Source organism: Vitis vinifera, chromosome 19 (assembly GCF_030704535.1).
Source record: "Vitis vinifera cultivar Pinot Noir 40024 chromosome 19, ASM3070453v1".
Taxonomy (NCBI): domain Eukaryota; kingdom Viridiplantae; phylum Streptophyta; class Magnoliopsida; order Vitales; family Vitaceae; genus Vitis; species Vitis vinifera.
Window position 1 is genome coordinate 4321214 of NC_081823.1, and position 21704 is coordinate 4342917.

General features: G+C 35.7%; 1 protein-coding gene across 1 annotated transcript in view; it reads left to right on the forward strand.

Annotated features, from left to right (window-relative positions):
• Positions 1 to 95: 95 nt before the first annotated feature.
• LOC104877531 (G-type lectin S-receptor-like serine/threonine-protein kinase At1g11410) overlaps positions 96 to 21704 on the forward strand; it is a 28662-nt gene continuing 7053 nt past the window's right edge. Inside the window, exons 1-4 of the mRNA XM_059735535.1 lie at positions 96 to 105; positions 540 to 637; positions 688 to 748; positions 17273 to 17281. Of these exons, the coding sequence (XP_059591518.1) occupies positions 96 to 105; positions 540 to 637; positions 688 to 748; positions 17273 to 17281 (178 nt within the window). The remainder of the gene's footprint in view (positions 106 to 539; positions 638 to 687; positions 749 to 17272; positions 17282 to 21704) is intronic.

A 21704-nucleotide genomic window follows, 5' to 3' on the forward strand; every position in this document is an offset into this window, starting at 1 on the left:
AAGGTCCCATACAAATTGGAAAAGTCATAGAAGGAAATATATCTAGGAGGGAATCCTAACAAAAGGTCTTTCAAAACTGCTACACCTTGCTTTGAATGGTACCTGGTATCTACATTGAATGAGTGTTTTTCCTATGTCCCACCATTAAAATGAATGGGAGTCTTGCAAATTACATAGATTTTTTTTTATAATGTATTATTTTATAAATTTCATAGAATTATTAATTTAGTATTTTAGCCCCAAAGTCCCTAAAAAACATTATTTGCTTGAGGGGTTCATATTATCATGTATTAATTTATTGAAATTCTACTATTTTTTCCTTAATTAAAAAGTGAATTTTTTATTTTATTATTTTATTTTTCTTTAACAAAAAAAGTCACTTTTTCTCTTTTTTCTTTGAAGTCCTCTAACTTCATAACACTCGAACTCATTTTCTCATACAAAATAAAATTAATCAAATTCAAATTTGAAACATTGAAAATTAATCAATAACATAAAAATCAATTAGAGTTACCTTTGTTTGATTTGAAACAAATTAGAGTTACCTTTGTTTGATTTGGCTACCATTAATACTGCTACTAACAACTTCTGTGTCATAAATAGAACTGGCACAGGCAGCTTTGGTCCTGTTTTCAAGGTAACATTTGATTGTAAGACAAAGTGTGTTTCCTATGAGACAATATGCAGGGCAGTTTGTCAACAGGACAAGAAGTAGCAGTGAAGAGGTTGTCAAAGAATTCAGGACAGGGTCTTTAAGAGTTTAATAATGAGGTTTTTTTAATTGCCAAACTCCAACACAAGAATCTTGTGAGGCTTTTAGGCTGCTGCATTCAGTTCGGATTATTTTATTTTCGGTTTGAACTTCTCAACCCTTTATATCTCTTTGGATTGGTTTGGGTACATGATCATCCATACCTTACTCATGCATCTATAGAGTACAAATAGTTATAATCACAATTTACAAGGGTTGAAATGATGTGCAGATCAAAACAGAAGAACGTTATTGCCATAGAAAAAGGCACTTTGACATTGTTATGGGGATCGTGCAAGGACTTGTTTATCTCCACCAAGATTCCAGATTTCAAATCATTCATTGGAATCTTAAGGCAAGCAATATACTGCTAGATGAAAACCTGAACCCCAAAATTTCAGACTATGGCTTGGCAATAATTTTTGGAGGGGGATGAAATGGAAGCAAAAACAGAGTAATTGGAACATAGTAAGTTCTGTACTTCGACTTTAGAAATGATGTGCTTTTCCTTGAAATAACTTATATTTGAAATCTTCATGCAGTGGCTACACGTCCCCAGAGTATGTGCTTGATTGCAAATTTTCTGTTAAATTTGATATCTTTAGTTTTGGTGTGCTTCTGCTGGAGATTGTGGCTGGTATAAAGAACAGGGGTTTCTATCATTCAAACTACCACCATAATCTTCTGGGACATGCAAGTAGAAAGAATGAAAATCCACCTCTGTCACACATACACATCAAAGACGCATGCCCTCTCTTGCTTTTCTGACAAAGTATATGGCTTCCAATTGCTTTAGACATGCTTTGGAAACAAGACAAGGCCTTGGAAGTAATGGATGCATGTTTGGAGGACTCATGTATTGAATCCCAGCTACTAAGATGCATACAAGTCGGTTTATTATGTGTTGAAAACCTCCCAGCAGATAGACCAGCTATGTCATCTGTGATTTTCACGTTGGGTAATGAGGGAGCAACACTACCTTAACCTAAACATCCTGGTTTCTTCACAGAAATAAGTATGATCGATACAGATGCAACAACAGGACGTGAAGAGTTACCTTCAGAAAATGTAGTAACCATCTCAGTGCCAGAAGGTAGATAAAGGATTCAAGCACTATGTCAGCATGTGCAGGGTGCATCCAAGGTTTAATTCATGTAGGATATAGCACTAGGCTCTTCAATGGATGGGCACCAATTTCCTTAAGGTTGCAAAACTAGATTATAGCTTGGGCCCAAGGAGGCTAAGGTATTGGATTTACTGCACTAGAACCATATCTGCTGGGCTTCATAATCCTCTAAATGTATGAATAAAATGTGCTGGAGTGTGTCCTCTATGGCAGCTCAGGGCAGTGTGATTTGTAACTTAAAACTCACTAGTAAAACTTTTGAAATTCATATTTTCACAGGATCAAGTTGCGTATACGCACAAGAATGTGGATTCTGCAGTGACCTTAGCTGATTCGCTTTATTTTCCTCAGAGTTTACATTTGCAGGGCTTGTATAGATGCTGAGCTATACAAAAAATCTAGATTTCAAATCTCTCAAGAATTTCTAGAGGTGTTCAAAATCCTTTGAAATGTCCTTGGGAAGTGCAATGAGCTTGCAACAAATTGGAGTGAATGGAGATAAACAAATTGAAAATCAAATGAGAGGATTTGAAGCTTAAACAAATAATCACCTTCACATAATAAGGTGTGAATCTCTACTGTCTCTCTCAAGTTAGAAATTATGCTGTTGAGCAATAACAAGGCAATATGCTTCTCCAAGATTGTGTGCAATTGATTAAATAAGTGGAATATATACATCTTTTAACTTCTTTTCATCTTCCCAGAAGCTTCAAAATTTTTTGCAAAACATTAACTTGAATACTGTACAGTGGCAAACCTTAGTGGGAGCTTTCAAATTATTTAGGAGAAAGAATTCAAGAACTATGTAACAGATGATTCACATAGGTTCTTTCCTTAGGACTAACATGGAAAGAATTCAAGTAAATGGAGATGAATGTTTATCAAATTAATAGAGACAAACCTACCAAGCAACCATTGAGATGCTACAAGCTCAATTCAGATAGTTTGATCTTGCAACATTTTTTCCAATTAATTGAGGGGGCATAAGAGAAGACACTGATTTTACATCTTAGTAACTTGTTTTTCATTGGATTTGGAAAATTCCAAGTTACCCTGTTCAGACAATTCTTCCAATTGAAATAATTGAGCTTGCATAGCACGGTACTCTGTTAAGATTCTGGAGTCCTTGAAGACTGCAACCTGATCCACTTGATGCTGTGTCATGGTTCAATTAACTAGCTAGTCATGCTTGAGAGGACCTGTCTGACAAACTCCAAGAAAAATCTACATTAGCAACTATTTTATTTTAATTTTCTTCCTATGTCTATAAGCAGATAGCATAGAGTGATTTATGGTATATCTTCAAATTAATAAATGGTAGTTTTTTCATTTTTTTTCATTCGTTCATGTACAGAGTATATATAGAGGGTAATTACCATTCTAAGAATGGGAAGGAACGATACAAGGAAAGAATGATATAAGGAAATAACAACTAATATCCTAATATCTCAACTTTCCTAATATCTCAATATTCTTAATATCTCAATATTCTTAATATCTCAATATTCATAATATCTCAATATTCCTAATATCTCAACTTTCCTAATATCTAAACATTCCTAATATCTCAACACTCCCCCTCAAGTTGGTGCATAGATGTCACACATGCCCAACTTGTCTAAAAATTTTGAGAACACTTGACTTGAGACAGCTTTGGTGAGGATATCGGCCAATTGATTTTCTGATTGAATCTTAGACAATTCCACAATCTTATCATCCAACTTTTCCTTAATGAAGAATCTATCCACCTCGACATGCTTTGTACGATCATGTTGTACTGGATTATGAGCAATGTCACATGCGGCTTTATTGTCACAAAACAATCGGATTGGTTGCTTAGATAGGTAACCTAAATCCTGTAAGAGGAGTCTTAGCCATAATGCCTCACAAAGTCCTAGAGCCATACCTCTAAATTCCGCTTCTGCACTTGAATGGGCGATGACATTCTGCTTCTTACTTTTCCATGTCACAAGATTACCACCTACAAAGGTAAAGTAACCAGATGTAGATCGCTTATCATCCACTGCACTAGCCCAATCAGCATCAGTATATACTTCTATACTCTGATGATCAACATTTTTAGCGAACAAAATTCCCTTCCAAGGAACATTCTTCAAATACCTCAAAATACGCATGACTGCATTCATATGTTGCTCTCCAGGATTATGCATGTATTGACTCACTACACTCAATGCATAAGCAAGATTTGGACTTGTATGAGCTAAGTACATTAACTCCCCACAAGTCTCTGGTATCTTCCCTTATCGGTTGATACTTGATTAGGCTCAACACACAATTTCAAACCTTCTTCTATTGGTGTATTAACAGGTTGACATCCCAACATTCCAGTCTCCTGTAAAAGATCTAAGGCATACTTTCTTTGAGACAGAAAAATTCCTTCACTTGATCGAGAAACTTCAATCCCAAGAAAGTATTTCAGAGGACCTAGATCTTTCATTTCAAATTCTCTAAATAGATAATTTTGCAAAGCTTTTCTTTCTTCAGGATCATTTCTTGTAACTACCATGTCATCCACATATACGATAAGTGTCGTAATCTTACCATGTTGCTTTTTTAGGAACAAAGTGTGATCTAAATTACTTTGACGATAGCCAAAAGCTCTCATTGATTTTGTGAACCTTCCAAACCATGCTCTCGGGGATTGCTTCAACCCATACAATGACTTCTTCAATTTGCACACCTTCTGACATTGCTTTTCTGACACCATGCATCCTGGTGGAAGATCCATGTATACTTCTTCAGATAACTCGCCATGCAGAAAGACATTTTTCACATAGAACTGTTGTAATGGCCAATCTAGGTTTGCAGCTAAAGATAGTAATACTCGAACTGTGTTGATCTTAGCTACAGGTGCAAATGTCTCTGTGTAGTCAATTCCATAAGTTTGAGTGTACCCTTTTGCTACCAGTCTTGCTTGAAATCGTTCAATACTACCATCTGCCTTGTTCTTCATAGTATAGATCCAACGACACCCAATTGGTTTCTTTCCTGGTGAACATTTTACGAGTTCCCATGTTTCATTATTCTGCAATGATTTCATCTCTTCATTCATGACTGTTTTCCACCTTGGATCAGCTAAGGCTTCCTGCACACTGTTAGGAATAGCTACAATAGATAATTGATTTAAAAATGACTTATTTGATTCAGACAAATGATGGTTAGACACATAGTTGCTCATGAGATATTTGACTTTGGTAGACAATTCAGGTTCATATGTGGGTTTAGGAATACCTCTATTATGACGGTGTGGTAACCGTTTCATGAATGGATCAGGTTCCAAATTAAGAACACCCTCAACAGACGACGATTGGTTTGGTATTTCAGTGAAGACACATTCGAACCCAAATTGTTGACCACTCATATCCAACTCACCCGCTTCTTGGTTCACTAGTTCAGATTGTCCAAATTCATCCTCCTCAGAGATATGATAATCGTAATCGAGAGTCTGAATTTCCTTATGGTACTCTCCCTAAAGTTCAGACTCAGATGAAAAATACATCGAATCTTCATGAAACACCACATCCATTGTAATAAACATTAGTCGAGTTGGAGGATGGTAACATCGATATCCCTTTTTGTGCAATGCATATCCAACAAACACACATTGCAATGCATGAGAAGTTAACTTGGTGCGTTGGTGTTTGTGTAGATGCACAAATTCCATGCAACCAAAAACACGAGGAGGTAGATTTGGGACGGTTGGGGCAACTATGGCATTAGTAAGAGCTTGGAGAGGTGTTTGGAAGTTAATTAGGCTAGAAGGCACCCGATTGCTCAAGTATGTGGCAGATGTGATTGCTTCTCCTCAATAAGATATCGGTATTTTTGCTGCTATCAAGGAAGCACGAACAACCTCTAATAAGTGCCGATTTTTTTGTTCAGCGACTCCATTTTGCTAGGGTGTATTGGAACAAGTAGTCTAATGAATGATGCCATGTTCTTTCAAATACTTTTGAAGATCAGAACTTTGATATTCTCCACCATTATCACTACGCAAAACCCGAACCTTTGCATTGTACTGAGTTTCAATCATTTTATGAAAATTTTGAAACAACAAGTTCACTTCATCTTTGGTCTTCATCAAGCATAACCATGTCATTCTGGTACAATCATCAATAAAAGTAACAAACCAACGTGAGCCACTCAAAGTTGGGACTTTGGATGGGCCCCAAACATCAGAATGTAAAACCATAAAAGGAAGCGGACTTTTATTCAAAATTAACGGAAACGAAACACGATGACTTTTAGCCAATTCACAAATATCACAACGGAAACCAGAAATATCACTCTTTGCAAACAAACTAGGAAACAATTTTTTTAAATAACCAAAGGAAGCATGTCCCAGACGTCGATGCCACAACCAAATTTCAGACTTTTTCTTCTCCTTCTCAGATCCATCTGCCATCAAGGCTTGTTGCAACTTATTTGAATCCTTTGACTACAAGTCCAAGTAATAGAGTTTTCCCCGCTTAATACCCTAACCAATCGTCTGTCTTGTTTGGATGACCTTAATCACACAAAATTTAGGCCAAAATATGACAATACAAGATAAGGCTGCAGTGATTTGAGAAACTGAAAAAAGATTGTAATATAGAGATGGAACAACTAAAACATAATCCAAATTCAAAGTATCAGTAAGAGTTAAGGATCCTTCCCCAATGACTGGGGTTGTGTTACCATTGGCTGTGGAAACAATTTTTTGTGAGGAAGGTCTAAGAGGTGAAACCTGTCTAGAATCAAAAGTCATATGATCTATAACACCAGAATCAATTATTGATTCGTGTGCCTAGCTGGTGTACCTTGAGTTTGGTCCTCAGACAGGAGTAATCAACAAAATTTATAACCTATATCACCATGCACTAGGATAGCCTTAGCTAATATAGCATAGTGGCTCTAGGATCGTTCACTGGGAAGGGTTTTCAACTTATAACTGATACCAATTCAAAGTTGAATTGGTGTTTTTTCATTTCAAGGTTAGCTTCAAAAGAAAACATAAACTTTTGTTGAAAAATGATTTGTTTTAAGCTAACTAAAAAGAAAGTAATGGGAATTACTTATGAAGAAAACGTTCCTTGGAGTTTTAGGATCACTGGGATCAGGCTCCTCATGCAAAAACAGAGCTCCGGTCACTTGAATCTTTTCCTCGCATTAAAGAATTAACATGTAGTTAATTCTCTAACCGGTGTTGTACAGATGCTTCCCTTTTATGGATTTCAGCACTAATTCCTTCTTACTGATGCATCTTGCAATGGCTCGTGCCTCTCACCTAGCATTTGTCATTCAAGGTGATCATTAACCTTGGACTTCCTTTCTCAAGCTCGCAAGAGATAACTAATGGATGTCTCCTTAGAGTCCAAAAGCTTACCAAGTGTTGGCAATTCTAGAAATCCTACCTTCAAGTCACCTCCCAAAGGCTCGTAAAAGGTAAACTAGCGCATCTCCATGGACGGAGATCATTTGCCTTACCAAGTGTTGGTCCAGGTGAATTGAAGGCGTTTTAAGTTAACTAAAAACATAGAAACCATAAACGGGTCACACTTTCTCTTCATTAACAGCTGAAACAACAAAACTACCAATTCTTGCACTCGGGGCCTTACCCAGCTACCTTAGCTCCAAGAGACAAAAAAGTCTAGCCACTCATTCTCTGAGGAAACATCCTCAGAGCTTGTTTGACTAGTAAGAAAAATACAATCAAAGTGAGTAGGTAAGGCAGAGCAAAGCTCTGTATTTTACTTCCTTCAAAACTATACAAAAAGTTGTGTCTCTGAGAACAAGCTCCCGAGATGTCTCTGTAATGAAAATTACAAACAATATATATATGAGGTTATTCACCCTTTGTGCTTACTTAATAACTAAGGAATCTTATAATTGGTGGATTACAAGGAGAGAATGGGGATTTAGACATCAAATATCTGAAGCAAAAAATCTAAAAATATCGATCGCAAATATCTGGAAGCACTCTGGAGGATTTCGCAGGTGTGCAAGATGGCTGTGAAATTTTACAACCTGAAGGACACCATTTCGCAGCCAAAGGCTGATTTCCCAGCCATCACCTTGTGATTTCGTAGCCTGCGGAATTGACCTTCAGCTTGGTGTGATTTGCTTGCTCTAACTTCTTCATTTCAACTCCGAATCGCACAGCATTTGAAGCGTTGGATTGCTGACTTCTCGAGCTTCGAAACAACATATAGTATGCATAAATTGAGCTCTAGGAAATGCTCCAAAAGTGTCCAACAATTGCTATCCTCTTGAATTCTTCATGTTAGATTTCTCTCTTTGCTTTCCCTCCTTGTATTCATGATTTGCTTATGGGAAAGGACTATAAAGCTTCAAAGCTTAGGTTCTTCATGTTAATGAGCTTTCAATTGCTTTGCCATGGATTCCATAGAACTCTCCTCAATCTTGGATTGCTTTGGTGATCAAAATACTATCAAAAACACCAAAACTTACACAATTTGATTAGAAATGATTGCAAAGGTACTTAATATGCTAATTGAGTTAAAAGGTAATAACTACTACTCAAAAGTGTTTAAAAGAGTTAATTACAAGCTATCAAATAACACTTTTTGAGTAGTAATCAATTATCCATGCACTATTAATAACAGGTGTAAAAGTATTTAAAAACTTACCACCATGATCTATAGCGGCTACCAATGCAGAGGCTTTCTCAGCAACATTAGCCTTTATTTTTATTTCGGCAATAGTTGCAGTCGAGGTTTTCTTGGAATCCTTCTTCCGTTGATCACGATTATTGTCATTAATAACAAAGTGGTGATAGCCTAAACATGATCTAAAGGTCTATGGTTCAAATCCTCGGTTCCTCATTGTTTTCATGGTCATACCAAGAGTCGTTGCTTTGAAATTGTGGGATAACCAGACTGGTGGGATCAGTCTTATTGCAGTGAGTGCATTTGAAGGTTGACTTATCAATATTAGGGCTTGTCTTAGGATGGTTGATCACTGTTGGACTACCATAGCAACAAAATATCCAGGATGTCAATTCCATGGATCTGATACCATCTTCAAATTGATAAATGGTAGTTTTTTCAATTTTTTTTCATTCGTTCATGTACAAATATATAGAGGGTAATCACCATTCTAAGAATGGGAAAGAATGATACAAGAAAAGAATGATATAAGGAAATAACAACTAATATCCTAATATTTCAACTTTCCTAATATCTCAATATTCCTAATATCTCAACTTTCCTAATATCTAAACATTCCTAATATCTAAACATTCCTAATATCTCAACACTAACTAATATAAGGAAAGAATGATATAAGGAAAGCATTCCTAATATCTCAACAGTATATCCTCTATGGCACCATGTTTTTCCATAAACACATTGATGATGAATAAGCTTTCATAAATTAGATAGGGCATGAGCTTTCCATGTGGCACTATTTTTTTTTTTTTTTTTTGTGGAAAATAATTTAGTATTTTAAGCTTTACTATAACCCATAAAACTTTTCCTTCATTTGGAAAAAATGAATCTGAAGCTACCCAGAAGCTGACCTGAAAAGACATGTCTTAATTGTTCTTTTAATTATTAATTTTATTGTGGGCATGACCTAGGTTGAGAAAGGTCCAATAAGGCTTAGAAAATTCATGGAAAGATATATATATATATATATAGAAGTGATAGGTCAAGTTCATTCATCCGCATGAAAAGGACCAGGGTCGACTTCTTAATGGTTCGTACTTACTAACGTAGAAATTAGGGAAGAAATCACGACAGGTGCTGCTACCTAGGAAAGGTAACACCATTGCACTTGACTATGATCCTCTACCTCATGTTCATGTGATGATTATGACGTAGGTGACAACTGTTTTATCAGATTGGAAGTATAGAATTCCAAGAATATTGAAGACAAATCAAGCGCAAATGAAGGCGAAGATTAACAGATGGATTATTACTCACAAAGGAAACTAAGGGTGAATCTTCCCAGACAACGATACAGAAATGAGTGATGGGTGCTGCAGTCCCTGTTTCAAGGCGGCTGTATCGCCTACAATTAATCAATCTCTACAAAAAGTGATTAAAAAGTGAATTTTTTTAACAAAAAAAAAGAGTTCTTTTTTCTTTTTTTTCTTTGAGGTCTTAACTCTATAACACTCGATCTAATTAAAACTAACATGGAAAGAATCCAAGTAAATAGAGATGGATGTTTATCAAATTAATAGAGACAATCCAGACATCAAGATTGGCATGCCAAGCAACCATCGAGATGCTACCTTCCAAGCCCTATAACACAAACTCATTTAAGATAGTTTGATTTTCTGACATTTAAAAAAAAAAATTCAATGAGGGAACATTTGGGAGGACTTTACAATTTTACATTTCAGTAACTTGTTTTTCATTGGAATTGGAAAATTCCTAGTCACCCTGTTGAGGCAGTTCTTCCAATTCTAATGCTTGATCCCTTAAACCTACATAACACAATACTCTGTTGGACTAAGACTGAAAGCTTGACCAAGTCAAAAACTGCAGTGTTGTCCTCTTGATGCCGTGTCTTGGACAACTTCCAGGAAAAACCTACATTAGAGAAATTTTAGTATTTTTTTTAACTAGTGTATAGAAGTTTTCCTTCCATTTGTGAGAAATGTCAATGGAGACCCATATTTTCTTCTCCATCTTTTGTGCTTGGATTTGTCTCTTTCCATTGGAGTTTTGTATTGCAGCTGATTCGTGCCCAATTGGTGTATCAGCTGATTCATGTCCAGTTGGTGCTCCTTGATTGAGGGAGTAATCAACAAAATTTATAACCTATTACACCATGAACTAGGGTAGCAAAGACAAAGCTACTATAGCATAGTGGCTCTAGGATCGTTCACTGGGAAGGGTTTTCAATTCATAAATGATACCAATTCAAAGTGAATTGGTGCTTTTTCATTTCAAGGTTAGCTTAAGAAATAAAACACAAACTTTGATTGAAAAAGGTTTAGGTTTAAACTAACGGCAAAGGAAGTAATGGAAATTACTTATGAAGAAAAACATTCCTTGGAGGTTTAGGTTCACAGGGGAGGTTTCTCATGCAAAAACAGAACTCCGGTCATTTGGTTCATTTCCTCTCATTAGAGAATTAACATATAGTCAATTCTCTAATCGGTGTTGTACAGATGTATCCTTTAAATGGATTTCAGCTCTAATTCCCTCTCACTGATGCAACTTGCAATGGCTTGTGCCTCTCACTTAGCATTTGCCATTCAAGGTGATCTTTAACTTTGGACTTCCCTTCTCAAGCTCGCAAGAGATAACTAATGGATGTCTCCTTGGAGTCCAAAAGCTTACCAAGTGTTTTGGCAATTCTAGAAAATCCTACCTTCAAGTCACTTCCCAAAAGCTCACAAGAGGTAAACTAGTGCATCTCCATGGACGGAGATCACTTGCCTTACCAAGTGTTGGCTCAAGTGAATTGAAGGTGTTTTAAGTTAACTAAAAACATAAAAATCATTAAAGGATCACACTTTCTCTTCAATAATGGCTGAAACCACAAAGCTACTAATTCTTGCACTTGGAACCTTTCCCAGCAACCTTAACTCTAAGGAACTAAAAGTCTAGCCACTTATTCTCTGAGGAAACATCCTCAGAGCTTGTTTGGCTAGTAAGAAAATACAATCAAAATGAGAAGGTAAAGCAGAGCAAAGCTCTGTATTTTTCTTCCTTTGAAAACTATACAAAAGATGCGTCCTCCCCTATTTGATCGATATATGATCGATATCTTATGTAAAGGAAATTACAAACTATATATAAGAGGTTATTCACCCTTTGTTCTTACTTAATAACTAAGGAATCCTATAATTGGTGGGTTACAAGGAGAGTTTGGGGATTTAGACATCAAATATCTAAAGCAAAATATCTCAAAATGTCAGTTGGACATATCGGGAAGCTTCAAGAGAACACCGCGGCACTATGCAGAAAAATATCTCAAAATGTCGATCGGACATATCAGGAAGCTTCAGGAGAACATCGTGGCACTGTGCAAAATGGTTGCGAAACTCTCCGGGTAAGCGCTATCAGAGGATTCGGATATGTCTGACCGGGGAAGTTGAAACGCCCTCCTCTCTCATCCGGTGTCAACCGCCGGATGTGAAACATTCGGATGGAATGTCGGCGGAGAAGAATTTCGGATGTGAGACATCCGGGTGGAATGTCGGCGGAGCAGAATTCCGGATGTGATACATCCGGGTGGAATGGCAGCGCGCTCCCCTATCCGGACTCCCTTAGGGAGAAGCACACGGCACTCGCGATCATTACACCCTGGACGATAGCATATCCTATCAGGATATGTGGTCCGTATCATTGGCTAAAGTGCACAAGCCTTGCTACGTCATTCCGATAGCCTGCCACAGCTCACATTCTGCCGCCCTCTGATAGTGTGTCCGGACGCCCTGTCCGGACATCTTTTGCCATGGATTTCAAAGAACTCTCCTCAATCTCGGATTGCTTTGGTGATAAAAAAGCTATCAAAACACCAAAACTTAACACAATTTGATTAGAATTGATTGCAAGGGTCCTTAATATGTTAATTGGGTTAAAATGTGATAACTACTACTCAAAAGTGTTTAAAAGAGTTAATTACAAGCTATGAAATAGCACTTTCTGAGTAGTAATCAGCAGCTGATTCCATAAGGATGGACGAATCCATAAGCCATGGTGAGACTTTAGTTTCCTCAGGCCAAAGTTTTGAACTAGGCTTCTTCTCTTCTAGAAGCTCCAAAAACAGGTACTTGGGAATATGGTACAAGAATACACCCCAAACAGTTGTATGGGTTGCAAACAGAAACAACCCAATTGTAGATTCTTACGGAGTTTTAACCATCATCAACAATGGCACACTTGTTCTTCTCAACCAGTCAAAGAGTGTAATCTGGTCTCCCAATTTGTCAAGGGTACTTGAAAATCCAGTTGCACGGCTCCTAGAGACTGGAAATCTTGTTCTCAGGGATAATAGTAATGAAAGTTCTGAAAGCTATATATGGCAGAACTTTGATGATCCATCAGACACAATGTTGCCAGGCATGAAGGTGGGATGGAACTTAAAGACTGGTCTACAACAAAAATTGACATCAGGGAGAAGTGCTGATGACCCATCCATTGGAGACTTCTCTTACAGAATTGATATTAATGTGCTGCCTTACATGGTTCTTGGTGTGGGATCAAGCAAAAAAGTCCGTTTCGGGCCGTGGAATGGACTTGAATTCAATGGTGTTCTTGTGTTGGACTACTTGGTTTACAAAGAAGTTTTTGTTAACAACGACGATGAGGTATATACCCTCTGTGAGTCTAACAACAATAAGATCATTTCAAGACTAACATTGAACCATTTAGGTTTCCTCCAGCGTCTGATATAAAAAAAAGGAAGCTCTGAATGGGATGAATTGTACTCAATTCCCAGTGAACTTTGTGAAAATTATGGCCATTGTGGTGCTAATGATATCTGTAGAATTGGCAAGACGCGGATTTGTGAGTGTTTGCCAGGTTTCACACCAAATTCACAAAAAAGGGACATGTTTAATACATCAAGCGGATGCACACGAAGAAGGCATTTGGATTGCCAAAGTGAAGAGGGATTTGTAAAGGTTACAGGGGTGAAATTGCCCGACTTGATAGATTCTCATGTGATTAATAGTGTGAGCCTTAGGGAGTGTGAGGTGTTGTGCTTGAGCGACTGTTCTTGTACAACATATGCCTAATCAAATGCATATGCTTACTCAAATCCTAATGGAAACAATGGCTGTTTGATGTGGTCTGGGGACCTGATTGATATCAGAGAGTTAACTTCAGAAAAACATGCGGAGGACATCTATATCCGCATGCACACTTCAGAGCTAGGTAAGACACTTGATTTTCTGTAAATCACTTTTTGATTGTAAGCTATTGGGGTTGTCTCCAATAGCCTAAGCCCTAAGTTATCCTGGTAAATTAAGATGCAGAATTACTTATTTTCCAAAATCAGAGATTCAATTTGACAAGAATATTATAATCTAGTTAAAACTAAGACCCTATATTATATTCCAGAAGAACCATAGCTGTTAGGATTCAAGTTAATTAATGATGAACTGACTTGTAATAATCCTAACAAACAGAAAGCAAATATCCAATTCATTTTCCGAAGAAACAGGAAAATCTGAAGAAATGGACAAAGCCTACTTCTGAAAGTACTAATGAACAAAAGGATTTATATGAAAAGTGGGAGCGCTCTAATCGCATGAGTCTAATGATTATGAAAGGTTCAATCACTCCTGCAATTCATGGAGCAATCCCGAATTCAGATAATGCAATGAGCTATATTAAATAAGTTGAAGAACAATTCTTAGGAACTTCCAAGTCCTTGGCAAAGTACTCTTATGATCAAAATGATAACAATGAAATATGATGGTCATAGTGGTGTACGTGAGCACATCATGAAGATGAGTGACATGACTTCTCAATTAAAAGGAATGAACATGGCAATTTTTGAAGGTTTTCTTGTTCACTTCATAATGACTTCCTTTCCTTCACAATTTGGTCCTTTCAAAATTAATTATAATACTCAGAAGGATAAGTGGAAAATGAATGAACTAATTACCATGTGTGTTCAAGAAAAAGAGAGGCTTAAAATGGAAAAGCCCGATATGGCTCACTTCACTATTGGTCCAAATAAAAAATCCTTCAAGAAAGGTAAAGGTAAGAAAAAGAAGCAAGGTAATGATGTATCTCATAATGGGAAAAAGGACGAAAATAAGATACAATGTCATTTTTGCCACAAGAAAGGTCACAAAAGAAGATATTGTTTTGGCTTTAAGGCTTGGTTGGAAAAGAAAGGCAAAACTCAATGCTTAGTGTCTTATGAATCTTATTTAGTTTATATACCACCAAACTCTTGGTGGATTGACACTAGTGCAAGGATTCACATAATGAATTCATTGTAGGGATACCTTACAAGCAATAGACTAAGTAAAGGAGAGTGAACCATTACTTTGGGAAATGGAACGGAAGTGGAAATTGAGGCTATTGGCACTCTTCGTTTAATTTTGGATACTGGTTTCATTATGGATTTAGTAGATACAGTTTATGTTCCTGTTTTTACTAGAAACCTAATTTCAGTTCCAAGACTTGATTCTTATGGTTATGAATTAAAGTTTGGAAATAATGGAGTTTCCTTGTTCTATAATTCTTGTTTGGTTGTCTCTGGCACTTTACATGGTAATCTTTATTCATTGAATTTAGATTGCAAATATTCACAGTCTCTTTTATCTTATCATGTGTATGAATCTCTAAAAAACGAAATCGAGTGAATGAAAATTCATCCATATTATGGCATAAGCGATTGGGTCACATTTCAAGAGAAAGGATGGAACGTCTTATTAAAGATGAAATTTTGACTTCACTTGATTTTTATAATTTTACTAGTTGTGTTGAATGCATAAAGGGAAAAATACACTAAGGTTAAGGAAAAGGGTGCCTCAAGGGTCACTGAATTGTTAGAATGTATTCATTCTGACATTTGGGGACCTTATTCAATTCCAACTATCAATGGACATAAGTACTTTATTTGTTTTATTGATGACTTTTCAAGGTATTCTTATGTGTATCTTATTTGTGAAAAATCTGAAGCATTAGATGTTTTTAAGATTTATAAAGCTATGATTGAAAATCAACTCAATCGGTGAATTAAAAGTGTAAGATCTGATAGAGGTGGTGAATATTATGGTAAGTTCACTGAATCAGGTCAACATCTTAGTACTTTTGCCTTATTTTTAAGAGAGCATGGTATCATTGCAAACTACACAATGCTTGGAACACCAGAGCAAAATGGTGTAGTAAAGCGACAGAATCGTACTCTAATTGACATAGTGAGAAGTATGATGAGTAACTCAACCTTGCCTGAATTGTTGTGGGGTGAAACATTGAAAACTACTGTTCACATTCTCAATCGTGTTACTAGTAAGGTTGTACCTAAAACTCCTTATGAGTTATGGGTGGGTAGGAAACCAACTTTGAATTATTTACATGTATGGGGATGTCCAGCTGAAGCTAAATTTTTTAACCCACAAATAAAGAAATTAGATTTTAAAACCATAAGTTAAAATTTCATTGGCTATCCTGAAAGATCAAAATGTTTTAGATTTTATTGTCATGGCCAATGCCCTAAAATTGTTGAAACTAGACATGCTGTGTTTTTGGAAAATGAATATTTTAGTGGGAGAACTGAGCTTAAAAAGTTAACCTCTAATGAAGTATCAACACCAATGATGGAATATGGTGTGACTCAAGGGGTTTCTTGTAATGAAAATGAGAATGTCCCAACTACTAAAGTAATTTTACGTAGATCACAAAGAGAGAAAAGACCTGCTATATCAAATGACTACGAGGTTTATCTTAATGAGTGTGATTATGATGTTGGCTTGGAAAGTGATCCTACTTCTTATGATCAAGCCATCAATAGTGAAAATTCAACTCTATGGCTTTATGCTATGGAAGAAGAGTTGAAATCAATGAAAGATAATGAAGTTTGGGATCTTGTAGAATTGCCCAAAGGAATTAAAACTATTGGTTGAAAATGGATTTTTAAAACCAAATATGATTCTAAGGGCAATGTCGAAAGATACAAGGCCAGGTTAGTTGCAAAAGGATACACTAAAAAAGAAGGAATCGACTACAAGTAAACATTTTCTCCCATTTCCAAGAAAGATTCCTTAAGAATAGTCATGGCTTTAGTAGCTCATTTTGACTTAGAGTGACATCAAATGGACATTAAAACTGCCTTTTTGAATGGTGACTTGCATGAAGAGGTTTATATGGATTAACCTGAGGGTTTTCAGGATAAAGGCAAGGAACATATGGTATGTAAACTTAAAAAGTCCATATATGGTCTAAAACAGGCTTCTAGACAATGGTATCTTAAGTTCCATGAAATTCTCATCACTTTTGGTTTCAAAGAGAATCTAGTGGATTAATGTATATGCCTTAAGATCAGTGAGAGCAAAATTTGTATTATTGTATTGTATGTTGATGATATGTTGCTTGCTAGCAACAATATGGGAATGATTTTTGAGACCAAACAATTTTTATCTAAGAATTTTGATATGAAAGATCTTGGTGAAGCATCCTATGTGATAGGAATTGAAATTCATCGAGATAGGTCACGTGGATTATTAGGATTATCCCAAAAGAACTATATTGAAAAAGTTCTTAAAAGATTCAATATGCAAAATTGTTCTAGCAATGTTGCTCTTGTTGTGAAAGGGGACATATTTTGTGAACTTCAATGTCCTAAAAATGATCTTGAAAAGAAACAAATGGACAAAATTCCTTATGCTTCTGCAGTAGGGAGTATCATGTATGCTTAAGTATGCACTCGACCAGAGATAACTTATGTGGTAGGCATGCTTGGTCGATACCAAAGTAATCCAAGTATTGATCATTGGAAAGTAGTTAAGAAAGTATTACGTTATTTACAAGGGACTAAGGACTACATGCTTACATGCAGAATAACAGATAATCTAGAAATTATTGGTTATTCTAATTCTGATTATGTTGGCTATAAGGATACCAGAAAATCTACATCTGGGTATATTTTTATGTTATCAAATGTACCTATTTTATGGAAGAGCCATAAGCAATCATTGATAGCTTCTTCTACAATGGAGGCAGAATAAGTAGCATGTTATGAAGCCACATGTCATGCAATATGGTTGAGAAACTTTGTATCAGGGCTTCATGTTATTGATTCGATAATGAGACCATTGAGAATATATAGTGATAATAGTGTTGTTGTTCGATTCTCTAAAAATAATAAGACTACAGGAGGATCAAAGCACATTGATATTAAGTATTTGGTTGTAAGGGAGAAAGTTCAAAATGGAGTTGTCTCTATTGAACATATTGAAAATACACTCATGTTGGTAGATTCATTGACAAAAGGTCTTCCACCTAAGCTTTTTATGGATTATGTTGCGCACATGGGCTTGGTGGCAAGTTTGTCAATTTTAGATTGATTAAGAGTGTAATGTATGTGATCACATTATAATGAGAATAAAGTTCTTGATTATGATATATTGATGATTATTATGTTACTTTTATACATCATTTTTGTGCACAATCTAGATGTTTAAAAGTTGATGGGACCATTATGTGAATGAATTAGTATTATCACCTTAATGTTGCTAATGTCATAAAATTCATTGATTCATGTTAATGGAGGTGCTAGTACTATAATCCTTGAAGAATATTGGATCATTGTGTGATCCAATCATTTCAATGATTTTGTGTTAGTGGTTCTATGAAACATAATCTTAATGTAAAGGATGCCTATTTTGAGAAATTGTTATGGCCATATTATGTTTTAATCTATTCACTACTACAAAAAAACAAAACAAGGACGCTCTTATCCTTGGCGTTTTTGAAAAAACGTCATTATTTAGTTAGATATACTAAAATGTTGACGCTTGTTTACTACGACGCCTCTATAAGCGTCATTGAACTGTAAAAGTTTAAAGACGTTGGCGCTTATTTTAAGCATCATTGTATACACATTTCAATAGGCGTCCTTGGCGCTAAAAAGCGTCATTTTCTTTCTTACATAGTATGTAATATATTTCCCATTACCTCCATATAATTCGCTGCACCTGTCAAAAGACAAATTTAGCACCCCGACAAGCCTTAGAAGACCAGTTGTGAGTATCGAAACCCTTCGAAGACCTAAACCCTCAGAGCATAAAAAACCCTAAGCCTTCACTCTCGTTGAAAACCCTAGGCTTTCACTCTCGTTGAAAACCCTAAGCTTTCTCTCTCTCTATTGAAAAACCTTAACCTTTGGAAGAGTACTATATTCAGACTCTAATCTACAACTATTCTTAACTAGCTTGTTGGTAATGGAATCTCATAGATTTGAGTGGCAACGAAATCAAAAGTGAGGTGGGAGACAATATTGGGGTGATATATCACATTGTGAAACAACGACGTGTAGTTGGTGAGTAGCCGAGTTGTTTGGGGGTTTTCATTTTCAAGATCCTACTCCGATCTCCTCTGTGAAGCAACCAGAAAATGTGAAGGTTTCTGTTCTTAGACCAACTCGAATATGATCTACATCTGGTTAGGAAGATTTATTTTGGGGGTCAATGTATGTAGTTCGAATCAAAGGACCATCCAGATAGAGGAGTCCATGGGTTGGAAGAAAATGAAGCTTTATGGAGATGATGGTCACTGGAGGTAGCATAGGCATGGAAATTAGAAATCTTATTGTGGAAGGTAAAATTTTTTAGCAAAAGTGAAAATTTTTAATTGGAAAGATTTCAGAAATTGGGACTCCGTGGATTGTGAATTTGTGACTTGAAGGGTTGGCTGTTTAATATGAGTTTTTGCATTTTTGTGGAAACAAAGCTGCAAATTTTCATATTTTTATGGATGAATAATCCTCTGCATGTATAAGATCCTTGTAGGATTTGAAAATGTATCAAATTTCTGTCATCACTATAGTGGCAATTCCTACTTGTATCATGATTCTTGACTTGAATTCCTAAGTTTCCAACTTAGTTGGAGGTGTGGCAGTTCTATTGCTGATTTATCTTCTATGTCATTAAGTAAAAGGGATGTTTGGTAAGTCTTGTATGGTATACGATGGAGCATTTTTTATTGGTAAATTCACATGTTGTTTTTCCCATTGAACTGCTGTTTTTCTTTCTTTATTTTTTTAAAGCTAATTTTGGTTGTAATTTTGTGCATAGTATTTAGAACAGAGCCTCCTTGAGAGTTATTCATCTAGTTGAAGGCTTCCCTTTGTGGTATTGCTACTTTATGCTTGCTAGAAATATTTAATCATCAATTAACTATCTTGTGTTTATCTCAAAATATGATGGGCAGTTTGCTATGAGGGATTTTATCTGCATTACTAGTTGATAATCACACTTTGGAAGGTGAAAAGACCTTCATTTAATAGAGGATCATATTTTTGATCGGATACCGAATTTTGTTTACCACTTTGTCAGGCTATGCACTTCAATTTGGCATTGGGTTATCATTTCTAATTCAAATTCCATTCCAATTGTTACCATTTCCGAATAGTGCATAGCAATGACACACAACGTTTGGAAATTTCAAAATCTTATGTACAGGATGCCATGAATTTAAACAATGTACTAATATTTATTATGTATTACCTATCTTTCCGCCCTTGGATTCATGTTGTGGTTGTTCAAAAATACCCCATTATGATTCAATTCATACTGTGCAACATGAAAGAATAATGAAACTTGAAGCTTCTGCCAAGGCAGGACATGGATCCTTTCTACTCTTGATAGCCAGTTATAATATTTGAATCTATATTCTGTTATTTATAGTCATTGGCATTGGTGTTTAGTCCCTTGACTTCTATAGTAGTCCATGGTGACATGATGAAAAAGGAAATGGAGGCAAGTGCTCTGCTGGGGTCCATGGCTTTGCAGTGAAGCTTAATGTGGTAATACCATTCAGATCAAGATTTTGTTTTCTAGTTTTCTTTCGTACTTCGTTTTACTGGGGTTATGTGTTCACATCCACTGTTGACAATTTGGAGAAATTTATGAGGTTATGCATTTTAGACTACATTTGAACATATGAATTTCAATATTTTCATCTGGGAAGTTATTTTCCTTAGTCTCCAGTCTCCACTGTAGTTTCCAATAAGATGTTTTATATTTTGTGGTTTATGGATTATTGCACTTGGAAATATTTTTTGCTTCTTGGAACCTATCCACATTGTAGTAGTTTTGGGTAGATGATTATATTATGTGTTTGATATACTTCCTGTTTTTTGTTTCTAAAGATATAAGACATAAGGTAAATCCATACTTTTCATATAAAAATTATGATATTTCATGTTAAAGTTACTACAATTTTTTATTTATTTTTAAAGATAGAAGCTTACATGTTATCCTTGTAATGTTGTTACTATTTTTCAGTTTTAATCTCTAGTAGTGTTTTTCTTGCTATTTTGTAGTCTTACCATTTGATTTTTTTTTGCTCAAAATCTCTCCAAATTTCTTCTTGGTTGACTGAAAAACATGATGAGCCTATGTTTTGCAACGAATTTCCATCTATGGTCACTATTTTCCTCACCTCCCTTGAATCCATTTCAGAAGTTTGTGCATGTCCATGGAAGATTCCACAAAGACCCTTGAAATTAAATGTGAATTTTTTTTAATTTTTAAAAAATAAAAGGTACAAAAAAAATTTCCTTATTGACTAAACAAGAAGAAAATTAGCATAACACACTTAAAAATCTTCTTTGTCATCCATATGTAGAGATGTAAGAGAAATTCAAGTGTTATAATATCATTATTGGAAGTGATTACATCAGTTAAGAAAAAAAAAAAAAGATGGAAGGAGCAGCATTGGGTCAAAGGCTTACAATAAGAAGAAAGCATGAGCCTATCTGTTAAGCATTGGTAAGATTTGTGTTGGGCCACTTGAAAGCTAATGTTTGAGATAAAAAAAACCTATAGGTATAGAGCTGATTGGAAGGGATTCACTTATTAATGTCATTCAAAATATGATTCTCTTTCTTGTGTTTATCTATTCTAAGCAGAAGATTTTCTAGCATTAAACTTTGCTCTGTGACAAAAGAATGCCATTCAACCATACTAATTAAACTATCTTGAAATTAGGAATTTGTTATTTATATAAAAACTGAAACAATTGTTCTTTGAATTAGGTGGCAAGAAAAAAAAAACACAATTGTAATGCTTTCTTAAAGAGGAAAACATAAGCTAGGTGTTCCAGAATGTGACAAAAATCACAAGGTAAAATTCCCATTTCAATGTTGATTCCCAACACCTAA